The following is a 16,477-nucleotide window of genomic DNA, read 5'->3' as shown; positions in this document are numbered from 1 at the left end:
ACTGGCCAGAATGCCCCGACCAGGTAACAAACAAGAAACTTTGTTGACCTTTTTTCCCTTCCCTCTCTTTTCTCTTTTCAATCCCTTCTATCCTACCCTCCTTTCTTCTGTCCTGGTACTGGACACAGAAGTCTGATTGGAGAGCCTCAGCCTGAGCTGAGGGACGGAGGCTGATCACCTCTGGTGGGCAAAGAACGCCAATGATTTTATCTGGTTTCTGGTAGGGCCAAGTTCCCATCCTTCCTTCCTATAAGCCCAGGAAAAATTCCTATAATGCCTGGGCATCTGTAGGTGTCAGGAGACGTCCATAAGACCACCCCTTTTTGTGCCACCTTCTTCCCCTCTTCTTTCAATCTGTCCTCCTTTCCTCCCTTTGAAATCTTTGGCAACCTAAGATATTTCCATTTACTGTTTGTCAGTACTGAGGCTCTGTGACTCTGTAGGAGGTTTTCTGAGATCTGAAGTTTTGTGTCTCTGTAGGAGGTTTTCTGAGAGATTGCGATCTTGTGATGAAGGAAGTGTCTGATTACAAAACTGGGCCTATGTGTGTGTTCTACTCTGTGTCCTGGGTTGTGATTTATGATGGCCATTCTGCTCTGTGACATGGGAAAGTCTGGTTCTGTCCACTGCAGATGAATGCTGTCTGACTAGAAGGATTTTACCTATGAGCCTACGAAGACGATGATATTTTATTAAGAGATTAAGATGATACTTTATTATAGTCCTGTGTAGCCACAATATTCTTCAGGCTCCAGAGAAACTGGTTTAGGTGAAACTCTTAAAAAATTCCAGAACTGGTTATTTTTGTATATATGGTTAGAAAAAGAAAGCTTGATGAAACATCTTTTCAGAATTTTGACTTTGCGGGAACAAATTCTTCTAGGAGAACTTGTTCTTCTCACCCTGTACCTCGAGACCATGGCTCTCAGGATTATTTATCTTATCTAGATGATCACTAATTCTTGAGACTTAGGGGGGAAAAAAAAAGAGGAAAGAAGCTACTGAATTTTATGTTGTAATACCTGATTCATGATTACGTTTAAAAAATGAATCTATGAGTTCTCTGGTTGTATCTGTCTAAATATCAGTGTACATTATATATATGTCCTTACCTTTCGATGGTATTATCAAATACCATCCAAATTACCAAATGGTGTTATCAAAATTAATTTGTCGATGAGCTCTACTTAATTGGCTTAAACAAAATTAAGTGCTTATGTAAGTGCTCAAAAATACAGAAAATTACTGGTTAGAATTAATTTCAGGTTTACAAGAACTGGGAAATATTCAGTATTAAATTAGTATCTGGTATTAAACCTTGTTTGTTGATTTAATTAACACAGACAAGTCTTTAGAGTTATTAAAGTATAATGCCCTTATTGTACCTAGGTTTGATAGAAATCAAATAAATAATAAATACATAAATTTTTAAATAGATATTTTTTAAAAGCAAATGTTTTTAGAAACTATCACAGGCATTTATGTTCACCAATCTACAGAATATTAATTTAGAAGACATCATAATTGGTTACTTTCTCAGTTTTCACTAGAAATTAAGGTTTTTAAGAGTTGAGGACTCTATAATTTAAACACGTAATTAGGGAAGAATTTCAGTATATAGTAGGAAAATAGGATGTGTGTTTTCAGGGAACAAGGTATGAGAAATGGAATTGCATTTTATTAGGGGAAAAGACAGAGAAGGCAATGGCACCCCACTCTAGTACTTTTGCCTGGAAAATCCCATGGATGGAGAAGCCTGGTAGGCTGTAGTCCATGGGGTCACCAAAGGTCGGACACGACTGAGCGACTTCACTTTCACTTTTCACTTCCATGCATTGGAGAAGGAAATGGCAACCCACTCCAGTGTTCTTGCCTGGAGAATCCCAGGGACAGGGGAGCCTGGTGGGCTGCTGTCTATGGGGTCGCACAGAGTCGAACATGACTGAAGCGACTTAGCAGCAGCAGCAGCAGGGGAAAAAAAAGTGAGTCTGTCTTAGAGCTGGTTGTTTCTGTACGGAGAAGACCATGGGGAACAGACTAACATGGGAGATACAGACCATCCTGAGGGTGGTCAGGATTGGCTACGTTTAGACTGAAGTTAACTGAATTTTGTTGTTAAAGGCAAGCTGGTGCAAGACTCGATTTGCTTTTCACTCTCTATTAAGAAAACAAAGTTTCCTTTGAATGCTGTTTCGATGACAGGTTGTGTGAGTTTCTGTGCCTTTAAGCAGCCTGCATTTGCTGTTGATCTCTTGCAACTTTGGTTAGGGAATAAGTGTTATCTCCCAGTGACCTATGCTCCTACTTGACCAAGTGTTTTGAAATTTTTGACAAACTTCCCACATACCAAATTTTGATTAAAAGTTCTTTTGACCTCCAGTTAACTTTGGGACATTTTAGAGGGTCTCTGAGGCATCTTGGAGAGAAATATTTAACTAGTAGTATTTGATAGATTACACAGACAGCATTATCACATGAGTGATAAACCTACTTAGAATATACTGTATGTATAAATATTATTAATATAGACATTCTAAAAATTGTGTAATTTTTTTAAATTTGGGTATATCCTGATATCGGGCTTCCCAGGTGGTGCTAGTGGTAAAGAACCCGCCTGTCACTGTAAGAGATATGCGTTCAATCCCTGGGTATGGAAGATCCCCTAGAAGAGGGCATGGCAACCTACTCCAGCATTCTTGCCTGGAAAACCCCATGGGCAGAAGAGTCTGGCGGGCTGCAGTCCATGTGGTCAAAAAGAGTCAGACATGACTGAAGTGACTTAGCACAACGTCCTGATATCATGTTATAATTTAAGCTGTTATTTTAAAATGTGTATCACAGCAGTAACTAAGTTTCTCTCATCAATTACATTGTGATCAAATGTTTAACCATGACTTCTTAAGTCTTTCTCTCATTTATAGACAGTTACTGTACTCTGATAAATCTCAGATTATACAGGGGAACTGGGTAAGAGAAAAAAATCCTAATAAAAAAATCTGACGGCTTCATAAAAAGTTAACAAAAAGGATTAGTTACATAGGTTTGAGTAAACTAATTAACGTGGTTATAATTTTTATGGTTTCTGTCTGAAACATTATTAGTTTTTAATCTGTGTTTTCCAGATATGAAGAAACACTCTCAGACTTCCCTGGTGGTACAGTGGATAAGAATCCGCCTGCCAATGCAGGGGACACAGGTTCCGTCCCTTGTCCGAGAGGATTCTACATGCCTTGGGCAACTAAAGCCCACGTGCCACAACTACTGAGCCTGTGCTCTAGGGACCACAAGCCACAGCAAATAAGACCTACCACAATCAAAAAAATTAATTAAAAAATAAGAAACCCCTTCAAACTAATTATGACTTACAGCAAATTCGTAAATTATACCTTTATAAGCAGAATTAAAATTTTCTCTTTTCTCTCTACCTGAGCTCTCTGGAGACTGGAAACTCTTAGGTTCCTAGCAACTTCATCAGATAAATTAGGAAGGCCACCTCCTAACAGGTGCAGGAATCTCAAGGTATTCTGTGAACCTCAAAAAGGGAGGAATTCACTTAAATCTACAAGGCAAAATCTGTGACAAAAGCCCTCAGTGTGGCCTTCCTGGCCTCAGGAGGACTTTTATCAATGAATCAGATTTAATTTGAGGACAAATTAATTTTGATTTGGCTATATTTGATAAACGGAGAAGGCAATGGCACCCCACTCCAGTACTCTTGCCTGGAAAATCCCATGGATGGAGGAGCCTGGTGGGCTGCAGTCCATGGGGTCGCTAAGAGTTGGACACGACTGAGCGACTTCACTTTCACTTTTCACTTTCATGCATTGGAGAAGGAACTGGCAATCCACTCCAGTGTTCTTGCCTGGAGAATCCCAGGGATGGGGGAGCCTGGTGGGCTGCCGTCAATGGGGTCACACAGAGTCGGACATGACTGAAGCGACTTAGCAGCAGCAGCAGCATATTTGATAAAAATGAGGGTGATTTTAGAGAAAAAAATGTTTCACTAGATACTAAATTCTGTTTATTGAGGCCTATATTCACTAAGATTCACTTATCAGATAATTCCTTGCTGTTATGTTACATTGCTGCAAAGTTTAATTGAATTATTAAAAAGACACACTTTGTTTCTGAAGCTTAACTCAGTAATCTATCTTTGGATGATGATAAGATGTTCCATGATCTGCAACCAGAAGGTTAGCATATGGTCATTTAAATGTAAAGGCTCCCTTATTTTGGTAACAATTAAAGGTTTCCGAGGTGGTGCAGTGGTAAAAAATCTGCCTGCCAGTGAAGGAAACAAGGGAGACGTGGGTTCGATCCCTGGGTCAGGAAGATGCCCTGGAATAGGAAATGGCAACCCACTCCAGTATTCTTGCTTGGAAAATTTCATAGACAGAGGAGCCCGGCGGGCTATAGTCCATAGGGTTGCAAAGAGTTGGACATGACTGAGCATGCACACAACACACCACAAAACCACTAGGGATAACCAGACTAGTAATACTAGGAAATCGGGCTGGGTGCTTTATGGACAATGCCAATATATAATTTCCCTTGAAGATAAAGACTGATACAAAGCAGATTAAATCAGATGACCTGGGATATACTGGGCTGCACCTAATAGAAGTTCTTGACTTAAATTTTAATTTGTGACCTTACTAATTCTGCTAGCTGTACTATTTTTTTCTATATTGCCTGTTTTACAAAACTGTTGTTTCTTGCATTTCCAAATATGTGGCTGAGCCTCTGATACAATGATACATAGTTCCACGTGAGATCAATGATTATAAAAGCATAACTTTAGATATAGGAAGGAGCAACAGGAAGGAATATTTTCCTGGACCATAAGAGACTAAGGTGGTCTAGAGACTTTTGGCCGCTGTTAATAGGGCCTAGTCCATCAGTGAAACCTTCACCAGACCTGGAAATGAGCAGTCCAAGCACTGTGGGACAAAATGGTCATGAAATGCCCCCCAAACTATGGTCAAATTTATGACCCGGAAGGGGCCCTGCCAACTGAAAATTGGCACTTGCCATCTGCCTCTGCAACAATGAGATCACTGGGCACTGTGGCCACTGACCTTCAACACATTCCCGAAAGGAGTTCAGTGTGGAGATCAAGGATGAGGTGCTCTGTGCGCTGGAAAAACTGACAGAACAAGCCTTCAGATGGTTATAGTTTCAAGAGATTTTATGAGCCCAAATTCTTACATCATCTCATACCTAGATAACACTAAAATTTCTATGAGAGACACCTGCTTTGGCCAATTAAGGAGAAAAATGAAACTGAAAGTCAAAATGGAGTCGCTGTGGTTGAGACACTTAAGGTTATTAATATTAGGAGGCATTATGGACGTGATTTCAGACAAGGCGAAGTACTGCTGAGAACTTGAGTTTTCTGAGCTGTGTCAGCCATGGGATGTCACTGGCATTTCTCAAAACAATGTCCGCTGGTGACTGGTAGCTGCAACAATATGGTTTCAAGGTATCCTCTTGTAACTAAAAAATGAAAGTGCTTTACATCAGATATTAACAAAAAGAAGAAATATATGTGTAGTGGCCAATAGCTCCTGTTACGTCAATGCTACATCAGAAGTTAAAACTTACTTAGGTGCAATTAGACAACTGGTTTCAAGTCTCCCAAAGGTGCGAGGTTCAGAAAGGCTTTCAAGCTTATTCTTCTAAATACCTCAGGGAATGAGATTTATTTTGCCTATTCCAGGTTTCACTCCTCTAATTACTTCTAATTAAGTCTGTTACACCAAAATGGTGGAACAAAGGATTGAGATCTTAATAATAAGGGACTCAGATCCAGTACCTGGAACTCAGAAACATTTCCAATTCAGTGTCTAGTCCCTAAACTGAGACAAGACTAGGCCCCATTTCAACAGGAATTTGCCACTGCTATTGTTGTCCCATTCCCTGAAAGACTGAGAAGTATCAAAGAAGGGACTGACACTGAGCAGGAATCTGTGGGGCTCCCACAGAGTACAAATCCTTTCTCTGTTTCCTGTCTGTAGGTTATAGGTTTCATTCAGCCTCCTTGACCTTCACTGAGTTCCAAAGGGCAGATTCAAACAGCTGCTAATCAGGGAAGGGAAAGGATGCAAAAACAGGGGAGGAACAGCCAAGTGGTGGGACAGCCTTGGGGCAGAGTCTTGGTTCCTACTCCAGAAGCATGCATTACTGTATCTTTGAGTTCTAATGACAAACTGCCCCCCCTCCCTCACAACACACACAGACACATACACACACAGACACAGACACACACAAAGACACACACACACACAATTAGACACACACACAATTAGACACACACACAATTAGACACACACACACAGACACAGACACAGACACACACACACACACACCCCAGCCCACCCCCCAAGTGGAGGATGGTAACTTCAGGCTGAGCCCAAGATTCCTGGAGCACCATACCTCACCACCTACCAATCAGAAGAAAGTCACACACTCTGCAGCCCTCACCCCAAATGTTGCCTTTCTCCCCCCCTCTCCCCCAAGCCCCGCAATGAACATCCTATTAGGCCTCCTGTTTAGCCCCTCTCTGTTTCATCTGCTTACAAGGTTTATCTCTGACAGAGTCCAACAGTTTCAGGCCAAATTGTTACTATAAGGGTGGAAGTCAGTTTTAGACACAGAATGCCTAGATTTAGATCAGGTGGAGAGAGATTTCTACTCTAGAAGGAAATGGCAACCCACTCCAGTGTTCCTGCCTGGAGAATCCCAGGGATGGGGGAGCCTGGTGGGCTGCTGTCTATGGGGTCACACAGAGTTGGACACGACTGAAGCGACTTAGCAGCAGCAGCAGCAGATAAGAAGGTGCCCACTGCCAACAGAAAGTACAGAAGAAAGAAACCTCTGCCCCAATTCCCAATAAGTATGTTGAGTATGAAGTGTCTCAGGGGAGTTAGGTAAGTGTTGACCAAAATCACCCAACTTGGCCAACAAGAGGTCCCCATAAGCAACGTGGTGCTTCAGACAAAAACTAACCAGGAGAATTCAGGAGGGGCTCAACGATAGAGAAGACCAACCTCCCAGAGTCTTTCTCCCTGGAATCCATCTTGGCTGAGAGATGCATGCCAAAAAAGGACCCTGAGTTAGGCTATGAACCAAGCAACATGATTGGCCAGAGACAACCTAGTAATTAATCCCAATACCATAAAACCTGAAACTGTGAGCCACACGTGGCAGACCAGTTCCCCTGGGTTCCTTTACCCTGCTGCTCTCCACCCAGGCACCCCTTTCTCAGTAAAATCTCTTGCTCTGTCAGCACACGTATCTCCTTAGACAATTCATTTCCGAGTGTTAGGCAAAAGCCCACTATCATGCCCTACAAAGGTTCCCCCTTCCTACAACAGAACGGCATGACCACAGTCTGGCCAATTCTCTTCCCCTTCTTTGTCCCACAACTACAATCAGGCTGTAGAAAGTGAACTCTCCATCAGAGAACCTCCCAATGTCAGGCAGAAAGGAGTGGGCTGTAAATCCGCTTGGGCTGCTTCAGTCCTCCAGGTACGGAACAAAATCCTCTCTGCTCCCCAAGGCTTAGGTACTGTTCTCTCGCTCCAGCTTTGACATCGACCCCTCCCCAACCTGGGCCAAAAAACCTCCACTCCCCCAGCCCAAGCCTGGGCGCCCGGAGCTTCCCAAAGGGGAAGCGCCGCGGTGCACCCTGGGAGCTGTAGTTCCCAGGTGAGTTCCGCGCCCCAGCAGCCCTGAAGACCGGACTCCCGCTCCCAGAAGCCCGCGCGCGGGCGCCTCGCCCAGTCAAGCCACCTCACCTGTTCTATGGACGTGACTGTTTCCACCGAGTCGTCCTGCAACCGCTCCCGCGCGTGCTCTGGCCTCAGACTGTACAGCGGCTCTGACCAGACAGGGGAGGAAGATGGAGGGCAACAATAGGTGAAGGAACTCGGAGAAGCCATGATCCGGAAAGCAGCAGGCGGTGTATAGGGCTCAGCTTCGGCAAGCCACAACGCGCATTGAAACTCGAGCGGGCTAAGGCGCTACGGTGAGCGGGTAGAGTCAAAAGATTCTGAACGCGAATTGCTCCTGCCACCTACACATCTTCAGGGAGTGGGATGCTGCCGCCCCCAACTGGACAGAGGGTTTGCTGCAAGAGGCTCAGTTTCCTAGCGGCAGGGAAGAATGTGTACGTCCGAATTTCATTTCACACACACCCCTCTTTTCAACATTCTGCTCATTCTCACTTAATTGTTATGTCAGTAGTTTGCAGTTGCGAGTGCCCAAGAGCCCAATGAGTGTAACTCTTAAAGCATTTCTGACAGCTCTCCTGTCTCAATCATGCTATTACGAATAGAATTATTGTTCACCTTTGGGAACATGACAGCCGCCCAGGAGAAGCCAGCAAGTAGCTTCTCCACAAAGGCATCGCCATCTCCGCACTTAGTGATGGAGGAAAGGGGCACTATAATTTTCTCCTATCTCATTGGGGTTACAGTGCAGTAGCAGAAACGAAAACGCAGTAGAAGGAACAAGTATAAGTGAAACAACCAAGAAATATTCACTCATTCATTTAGCAGTTTTAAATGAAGTACCTACTTATGTCAGGGCACCCGTGCGAGGTGCCAGGAATACAAAAGTGAGCGAAGCAAATAAGGTCCTTGCCCGTGGGAATCCTACAATCTGGTAGAATTGACAGAATTAAGTGAATGAACACAATAAATACATGAAGACTTGTGATAAATTGTATGAAGGAAAACAACAGGATCTGTGAAAATAAAGGAGGAGGGGACTAATTAGACTGGCTGGTCTGGCCAAGCCTCTCCAGGTAAGTGACATGGAGAATGAGACTTGAGAGATGACAAGGAGCCATCCACGTGAACAACATCAAGAAGAACCTCACAAGAGAAAGGAACAGCAAGTTTGAGAGAACATGCAATAAATATGCTCACGTGTGTTTGTATTCAATCTGATATTTAATCTGAAGGTGTTCCGAATAAAATTCCTCTTAAGTGGGGTTAATCATCATATACGTCTCCATTAAATGTTCAAGTAGTGATTTTAGGAAAACTCTGCTACCTTTGGGCAAGCGATAGAAGAGACCCTCTTTCAGGGACCCACAACAAAAAGACTACTCCAAAATTATAATACCAAGAGGTTAAATTATTTAGAGTAGGGGTGGGGGCTTGGGGGTTTGAGATGACAAGATGGTAACAGACTTTCCAGATAAACCTGGACACAAGATCCATTTCCAGCTCAGAGGATTTTACTCTGTTCCCACTCAATTCCAAGTCACATGTCTAGGACCCAGGAAACCGTGGTATGATATTTCACAACCAGCCATCCCCCTGTTCTCAGTGTCTAAAGATGAGGCCGGAATGGTCCAGAGGCCCAAGGTAGGTAAACACTATCACCATGTCCATTTTAGAAGTGCTGTTGTTGAGTGAAGTCCTGGAGGTTCCAGAATAATTCTAAATCTGGGAATAAGTAGGTCTGTGTGAGTTAGAGTCATGGATATAGCTGTATGACATGACACGGTCTCTATTCTTTCCTCTGGATTGGCATCTTATTGCCTTTTGTTTCTGTTTTGGAAAAAATGATCTGTTAAGGTCTGGGTCAAATCTAAGAACTCCACCATCTTTGTAAAGAGTTGTTTTGCTACCTAAAAATTTAAATTGAGCTACTGAAAGAGTAACTGGAACAATTCTGTAACAAATTATAACATCTGTTGCAAGTGCACCTAAAGCAATTGCAAATTGTATTCAAGAAATAGAAATCTATTTCTGAATGCAGTCTCCTCCACAGTGGGATCTGAACCAGGTTAATAGGGAGGAAGCAAGAGCCTCCTGCAGGATAGTGTCTTGATGTGCTGCTCAGTGAACTAAGTGCTGAGGAGACAGTGGTGAATAAGCCACACACGTGCTCAGCCCTTATGGGTCTCAAGATTTACCAGAAGAAACAGACATTAAACAATCTTACAGAACTGACTATTATTGCAGTTGGGGGAAATGGCATGAGGGAGAAAAAAGCACAGGATAGGGTGAGACTATATGGCAGGGGAGACTGAAGGTAGTCTGGAAGATCATGAGCAAATGATGAGGGTGGGAGGACAGTCCTAGGCAGAGGGAACCCAGTGGCAACAAAATCAAGTGAAACAAGGAATGGAAAATACAAGGAGTTTATACTCTACATGGGATTGAGAAGACTTTTCAGCCTTGGATCAGTGATGGCCTACAAGTCATCTTTCCTCTGAGTTTAATAAAAATGGTTTGTTCAAGAAGCACAATGTACATAAATATTGGCAGTATGGCAGAAAATGATATATTTATAGGAGAAAGTCTTAGCAATGATAATAGCCCCTCCAGCTTGGACTACAGATGGTTTGGGTTTATTTAACTCAAATGTATGACATTCTTCTAAATTAAACTGAATTGTAATTGTTTCTTTAAAAAATAAGATGTGGATAGTGCTATTTTGTATTAATATTTCTATCTTGAGCAATAAGAAAAAAGATTAATGGTCCGGATGAACCACTAGAGGGCGCTTCTGCCCCTAGAGTAGATTCCAGCTGCTGCTGCTGCTGCTGCTAAGTCGCTTCAGTCTGTGTCCGACTCTGTGCGACCCCATAGATGGCAGCCCACCAGGCTCCCCTGTCCCTGGGATTCTCCAGGGAAGAACACTGGAGTGGGTTGCCATTTCCTTCTCCAATGCATGAAAGTGAAGAGTGAAAGTAAAGCCACTCAGTCGTATCCGACTCACAGTGACCCCATGGACTGCAGCCTACCAGCCTCCTCTGTCCATGGGATTTTCCAGGCAAGAGTACTGGAATGGGGTGCCGTTGCCTTCTCCTAGAGTAGCTTCCAGAGAAAGCTTTAAAACTGCTCTCACTGCATTACTCACAGAAGCCCATATGTCAGCATGAATTGTTTCTTTTAATATCTTGCAAATCTATGTTGTCATACATATTTTGGAAAGAACTCATCTATTATCCTGCTAGGTAATTAATTTTCTCCCCCACAATGACTTCTCTACCAGCATCTGCAGTCTCCTATTCTGCCTTCCCTGTCCCTGGCCCTCCTCAGATGAAAGGGTTACCCAGCTCTTACCTAGGGCCAAACCCTCCCTCTCCCCTCATGCCCATCCTCCCTTACCTCTCCTAAGACATCTAATTGTTCCTGTACTTGATCATAGCCATCACCCACAAACAGGCTACTTCTCCATTCACGGGGTGGGAAAAAGACACTTTTAAGCCTCTTGATTCCACTCGTCCTTCAGCTACCTCCCCATTCCTCCTTCCCTCTCTACCAGTGGCTCCAGTTCCTCTCCTCCTACTGTCTCCTGAACCCATTGCGATCTGGCTTCCCCACCGGCTCTTGTCAAGTCCCCATTAAACTTTTAATTGCTAAATCCAAGGGCCAATCTCAGCTTTCATCCTGACCTCCTAGCAGCATGTGACGGGGTTGATCATTCCATTCTCTTTGAGATACCTTCTTGCAATGTCTAGCACCAGCCTTTTCTATTTCCTCATCTCCCTCACGCTGTAACTTTGAAGTCCCTTGGAGTTTTCTGTCTACACTCACCTATGAGCTCAGTCAGGTTCAGTGTTGCAAATACTGCCAGTAGATCGGAAACACCCTCATTTATATCTCCAACCTGGATTTCTCTCCTGAACTCGCGTTTGTATCTAACATCCTATTTGCATTTCCACTTAGATATCTAACGTACATCTTAGCAAGGTAAACGTGTTCACAACAGAGCTGCTGGTTTCTCTTCCAAACCCGTGCCCTCAGCCTTCTCCCCTCAATTACCGTAAGTAACTCCATCCTCCCACTTTCCTACAAATCTCTTGGAGCCATCCTTGATGCCTCTCTTCCTCTCATTCCCCACAACTCTTAGTGAAAATACATCCAGAATTTAACCCCTGCTTAAGAAATCCCACAGCTGAGGTCCTGGGCCGAGCCACCACCATCTGCCACTTGGATTCTTACTCTCATCTCTTAACTGTGTTCCCTGTTTCCACTCTTGTCCTCCAACAGTTTAATACAAACTCAAAAGCCAGACTGAACTTCTTCAGTGAAAGCAAATGACCCCTTCATCTGAAGACATCTGATTATCTCAGAGGCAGCCTCGAGGTTCTTATCCTAGCCTAGAAGGCCCCACAACTTGGCCTTTTCCTGCACTTGCCTGCTCACTCTGTCCACCACACTGGCCTCCTGCTGTTCTGCGTACACCCCGGGGCCAGCCTCCGAGGGTGGTGCTTGCTCCCGCCTCCCACACAACGCTCCACCCCCAGATGTAGACCTGGCCTGCTCTGCCCTCTCACTTCTGCTCTTTACTCAGATTTTAATACTCTGTCCCACTCTCCTATGTTCTTTTTCCCCAGAGCACATATCACCAGCTGACAAACTCCATACTTTATGCATTTGTTTACTGTTTGTCTTCCTCCCACTAAGCTGTAAGCTCTCAGGACAGGGATTTTTATATTGTTCATTGCTTACTCTCTAGAACATAATAGGCACTGAGTAAGTTCAATGACTCGAATGATTTCCAGTCATTGTAATAAACATTTGCGTGCTTATTTGTGTAACGTACTGTAAAAAATGATGACAATGAACATAATATTATACTAGTCTTATCCTTCAAGAGCTCACTAACTATAAATACAGAACCTGTATAAATATAAATAAATATAAACATACAAAATAGAAACATAAAATGTATAGATATAGACATAAAATAGGACATAACACACACAGAATTCAGTGAAATAAAATAGGAAAGGAATAATTCATTCTAACCTATGAAGATGGCCTTTTAATATATAACATAAGTGTTTAGTTATATTTTCAATAGAGTAAATATTCTCTGGTAAATATTTTAAATAGTTACATTAGAATGTGGAAATTGTGAAATTCTAGTTTTTATTCTTATTTCCTGTAGCACATACAACATATGGCTTCCCTGGTGACTCAGTAAAGAATCTGCCTGCCGTGTGGGAGACCCAGGTTCAGTTCCTGGGTTGGGAAGATCTGCTGGAGGAGGGCATGGCAGCCCACTCCAGTATTCTTGCCTGGAGAATCCCCATGGACAGAGAAGCCTGTCCATGGGCAACAGTCCATGAGGTTGCAAAGAGTTGGACATGGCTAAGCAACTAAGCACAGCAGTTTATGACTACGAGCTTCCTTGGTAGCAGCATGGTAAAGAATACACCTGCCGATGCAGGAGACACAAGAGACATGGGTTCAATCCTTGGGTCGAGAATCCCATGGACAGAGGAACCTGGCAGGCTATAGTCCATAGGGCCACAAAGAGTTGCACACGACCGAAGCTACTTAGCACACATGCATATGTACAACATATACAAATATTTAATTGGTTTGCTGTGCACCTAAAACTAATATACTGTTACATGCCAATTATATTTCAATAAAACAAGGAAGAGAGGATGGGAAGAGAGGATTATTCTATTTACAGCACGCTGCCACTTGCTCTCTTCAGTGATGATGATTACATTCACCTTTCCATGTCAGCCCTCCTCCCCCTAGTTCCTTCTAACCTCTCCCTGGTCTCTGCTCCATCCTAGATTTTCCATCTGCAGCAACAAGACTACCCCAGCAGATGCTTGCACCTACTACTCTCTGAAATTTTGGAAGGGGACCACTGAGGGGAAAGAAGTTTTTCAAATCACTCCAAAAAGAATAGCTTTCTGAACAATGATTTTGTGGCATTGAGAACAACTGTGAGCTTCTCAGAAATCAGTATATCATCAATCATACATACCTGCACCATTGTGTCAAATATTGAGGCAAAATTAACACCATTATATATTACTAATCATTACATAGACTCTACTACTGAAAGCCTGTACAAAAGTATCGACTTTTAGTCCTACTTGGGATTTATTATGGTGAAAACTACTTTACCAGCACATACAGAATGGAAGCCAATTAGCATTGTTCACATTGAGAAATCGGAGAAATGGTTTTAAAAACTGTTGAGAGGCAATGCCAGACACATACGCTCCAGAGTTAACAAGAGACCTTCAACACCATCTGTGCCTTTAAAAATACAGATATTCCTGGGCATCCGTGCAGACCTACCCAATCAGAATCTCTGGGGCTGGGTCCCAGACACGTGCATTTTTAAAGCTCCACACGTGATGCTGATACACAGGCGGGGTTGGGAGCCACCCCAGCCTTCTTTTTATGTGACAGAAATGCTGGCTATTCACTAAAGCCCTGCTTCCCTTCCACAGCGGGCATTGCACCTGCGAAGTGACAGCCCAGCAGTCCCCAAATGCATGCAGGCAGAGCCTTCTGATTGAGTTCTGGCCAATAGAACATGGGCAAAATCAACATCCACCACATCCAGGTCTGGCCCTTTACCACCTTCCACTCACCCTCTCTTCCCCTCTCTGCAAGCAGTCGGTCGATGCCTGGGGCAGCCCTCCCTAGGCTGTTAAAATTGAGATTTTTTTTAACTTTCTAGGCCCTCCTTAGAAAGTTAAAAATCTCAATTAACAAAGAGATCTTCATGTTTTACTCCACTAGATAATGGTAAAATAGATTTAAAATGAGTTTCTGGATGAACATTGTGACTTCTTTCAAATGTGTATTAATATTACCACTCCTTCCAAACAGCCTTTTGGAAGCTTGTTAATTTATGACTGGTAGCTCAGCTGGTAAAGAATCTGCCTGCAATGCAGGAAACCCAGTTCAATTCCTGGGTCAGGAAGATTCCCTAGAGAAGGGCATGACAACCCACTCCAGTAATCTTGCCTGGAGAATCCCCATGACAGAGGAGCCTGGTGGGCTACAGTCCACGGGGTCAAAAGGAGTCGGACACGACTGAGCAACTGAGCACAGCAGTTTATGACTACGAGCTCCCTGGGTGGTGCTGTAGTAAAGAATCCTCCTGCCAGTGCAGGAGACACAGAGACATGGGTTCAATCCTTGGGTCGGGAAGATCCTCTGGAGCAGGAAATGGCAACCCTCTCCAGTATTCTTGCCTAAGAGTCAGACATGACTGAACAAGTGAGCACACAGCTTATGGCTACAGGATCAACTCTTCCTACATCTGTTGAATGTCACAAAATTTTACCTTCCCTACCCAAGTGTCACAGAGCCCCTCCTCCCCTGCCATCTACAAGGCAACCTCAGAGGGGCTTCAGGTGTATATGCACTTGTCTCTGACAGCTTAGCTTGCCCTGTCCCCTTTTCCCTTGTCATTTCAGTCTCTTCCTTTTTCTATTTCTCAGAGACAGAGAAGGAAAAGGATTTGAATAGAAAACGGTACTGAGACAATCAGGGGGTATGGGGTCTGTCTGTTTCCTCTGATCCTGAGATAAGGCAGAAATCCTTCTGCTAGGTGAGCACAGTACTTACGTTCACCCAGAGTTGGGAAACCGAATGTGAGTCTGGAAGAGGCATGGGATTTTGCTAACCTGGAGTCCCACAGTCCACCTGTGTTGAGTCTCAGCAGCGGGCTGCCTGTTGGCTCATTTCTCCAGTTAATTCAGCCACTGTTACAACAGATCCCACAGCGGTGCCCTTGCTGGCTGTTTAAACACAGAGCACGCTCAATGTGGCTAGGGTGGAGGTGGTGGGGAGCGCGGAAGGCACTTGTCTCCCTGGTAAAAGAATCAGTTCAATGTACTTGAGAGAATGATTCTCGGAAGCATTTGGCAGGAGAGATATCCAGCAACCATTCCTCGGATGTCGCCCAGCTCTACTAAAGACCGCCCCAGTCCAAACTGACTTCCCCTGGAGAGGATGTCAAAATGTCCCACTGAGTGACTGCAGCAAGGGGAGAATTAAGTATTTTCTTTACAAAGACCGCGGTTAAAGCAAGCTTTGTTGTCTTGACCAGTTTTGTGGTACTTTTGCTAACATTGTCCCCAAATCTCAGCTCTTCCACCTCAGAGTGTGTGCACAAGGGCACATGCCCATGTGTACACACACACACACAATAGTGATCTCTCTCTGACAGCTCTGAAAATAGGTGAGCTAGTTTAGGCTTCTAGACTATTCCACTATTGATTCTGCTTTTTTAAAAAAGAAATGTAAGCTACCGAATTTGAGGTCAGCCTAGTATGATGAAATCTCTTCTATTTTTTTTATGAGCCTGGGCATTCATTTCCCTGGATTTGTTTAAGAAGCCGCACTCCCTTGCCTGTCTTAACCTATGCAAAGCCATTTCCTTCAAAGCGAAGTTTCTTCTTGGACAAGGAACTTACCTCAGGTTTCATTTTCCTTCCCGTTCCCTTAACAGAAGCAAGCAGAGAGCCACTAACGTCCCAGTAAGGAGGCCTGTGGAAGTACTGACCATTACAGTGCCCATCCATCGATGGGAGGGCAGCTGCAGTGCCCAGAGGGGGCCAGGCTGAGCTGAACCTTCCCCCCTCCACCGGCCATGTATGGTGGTATGGATGAAAATCACGACAGGACAATGGGAGTGCCTTGAAAACATCCCTGACCATCTGTGGGATATGCTTACC

At 43.8% G+C, this 16,477-nt stretch overlaps 1 protein-coding gene across 1 annotated transcript in view; it reads right to left on the bottom strand.

Moving 5' to 3' along the window:
• Nucleotides 1-8,008, bottom strand: part of FNTB (farnesyltransferase, CAAX box, beta) — a 77,202-nt gene extending 69,194 nt beyond the window's left edge. The window contains exon 1 of the mRNA XM_052647017.1: nt 7,800-8,008. Coding sequence (XP_052502977.1) covers nt 7,800-7,943 — 144 coding nt within the window. The 5' untranslated portion in view covers nt 7,944-8,008. The remainder of the gene's footprint in view (nt 1-7,799) is intronic.
• Between the last annotated feature and the right edge of the window lie 8,469 nt (nt 8,009-16,477).

The sequence above is a fragment of the Budorcas taxicolor genome, chromosome 10 (genome assembly GCF_023091745.1).
Source record: "Budorcas taxicolor isolate Tak-1 chromosome 10, Takin1.1, whole genome shotgun sequence".
Lineage (NCBI taxonomy): Eukaryota > Metazoa > Chordata > Mammalia > Artiodactyla > Bovidae > Budorcas > Budorcas taxicolor.
This window is presented reverse-complemented; position numbering and strand designations above follow the sequence as displayed.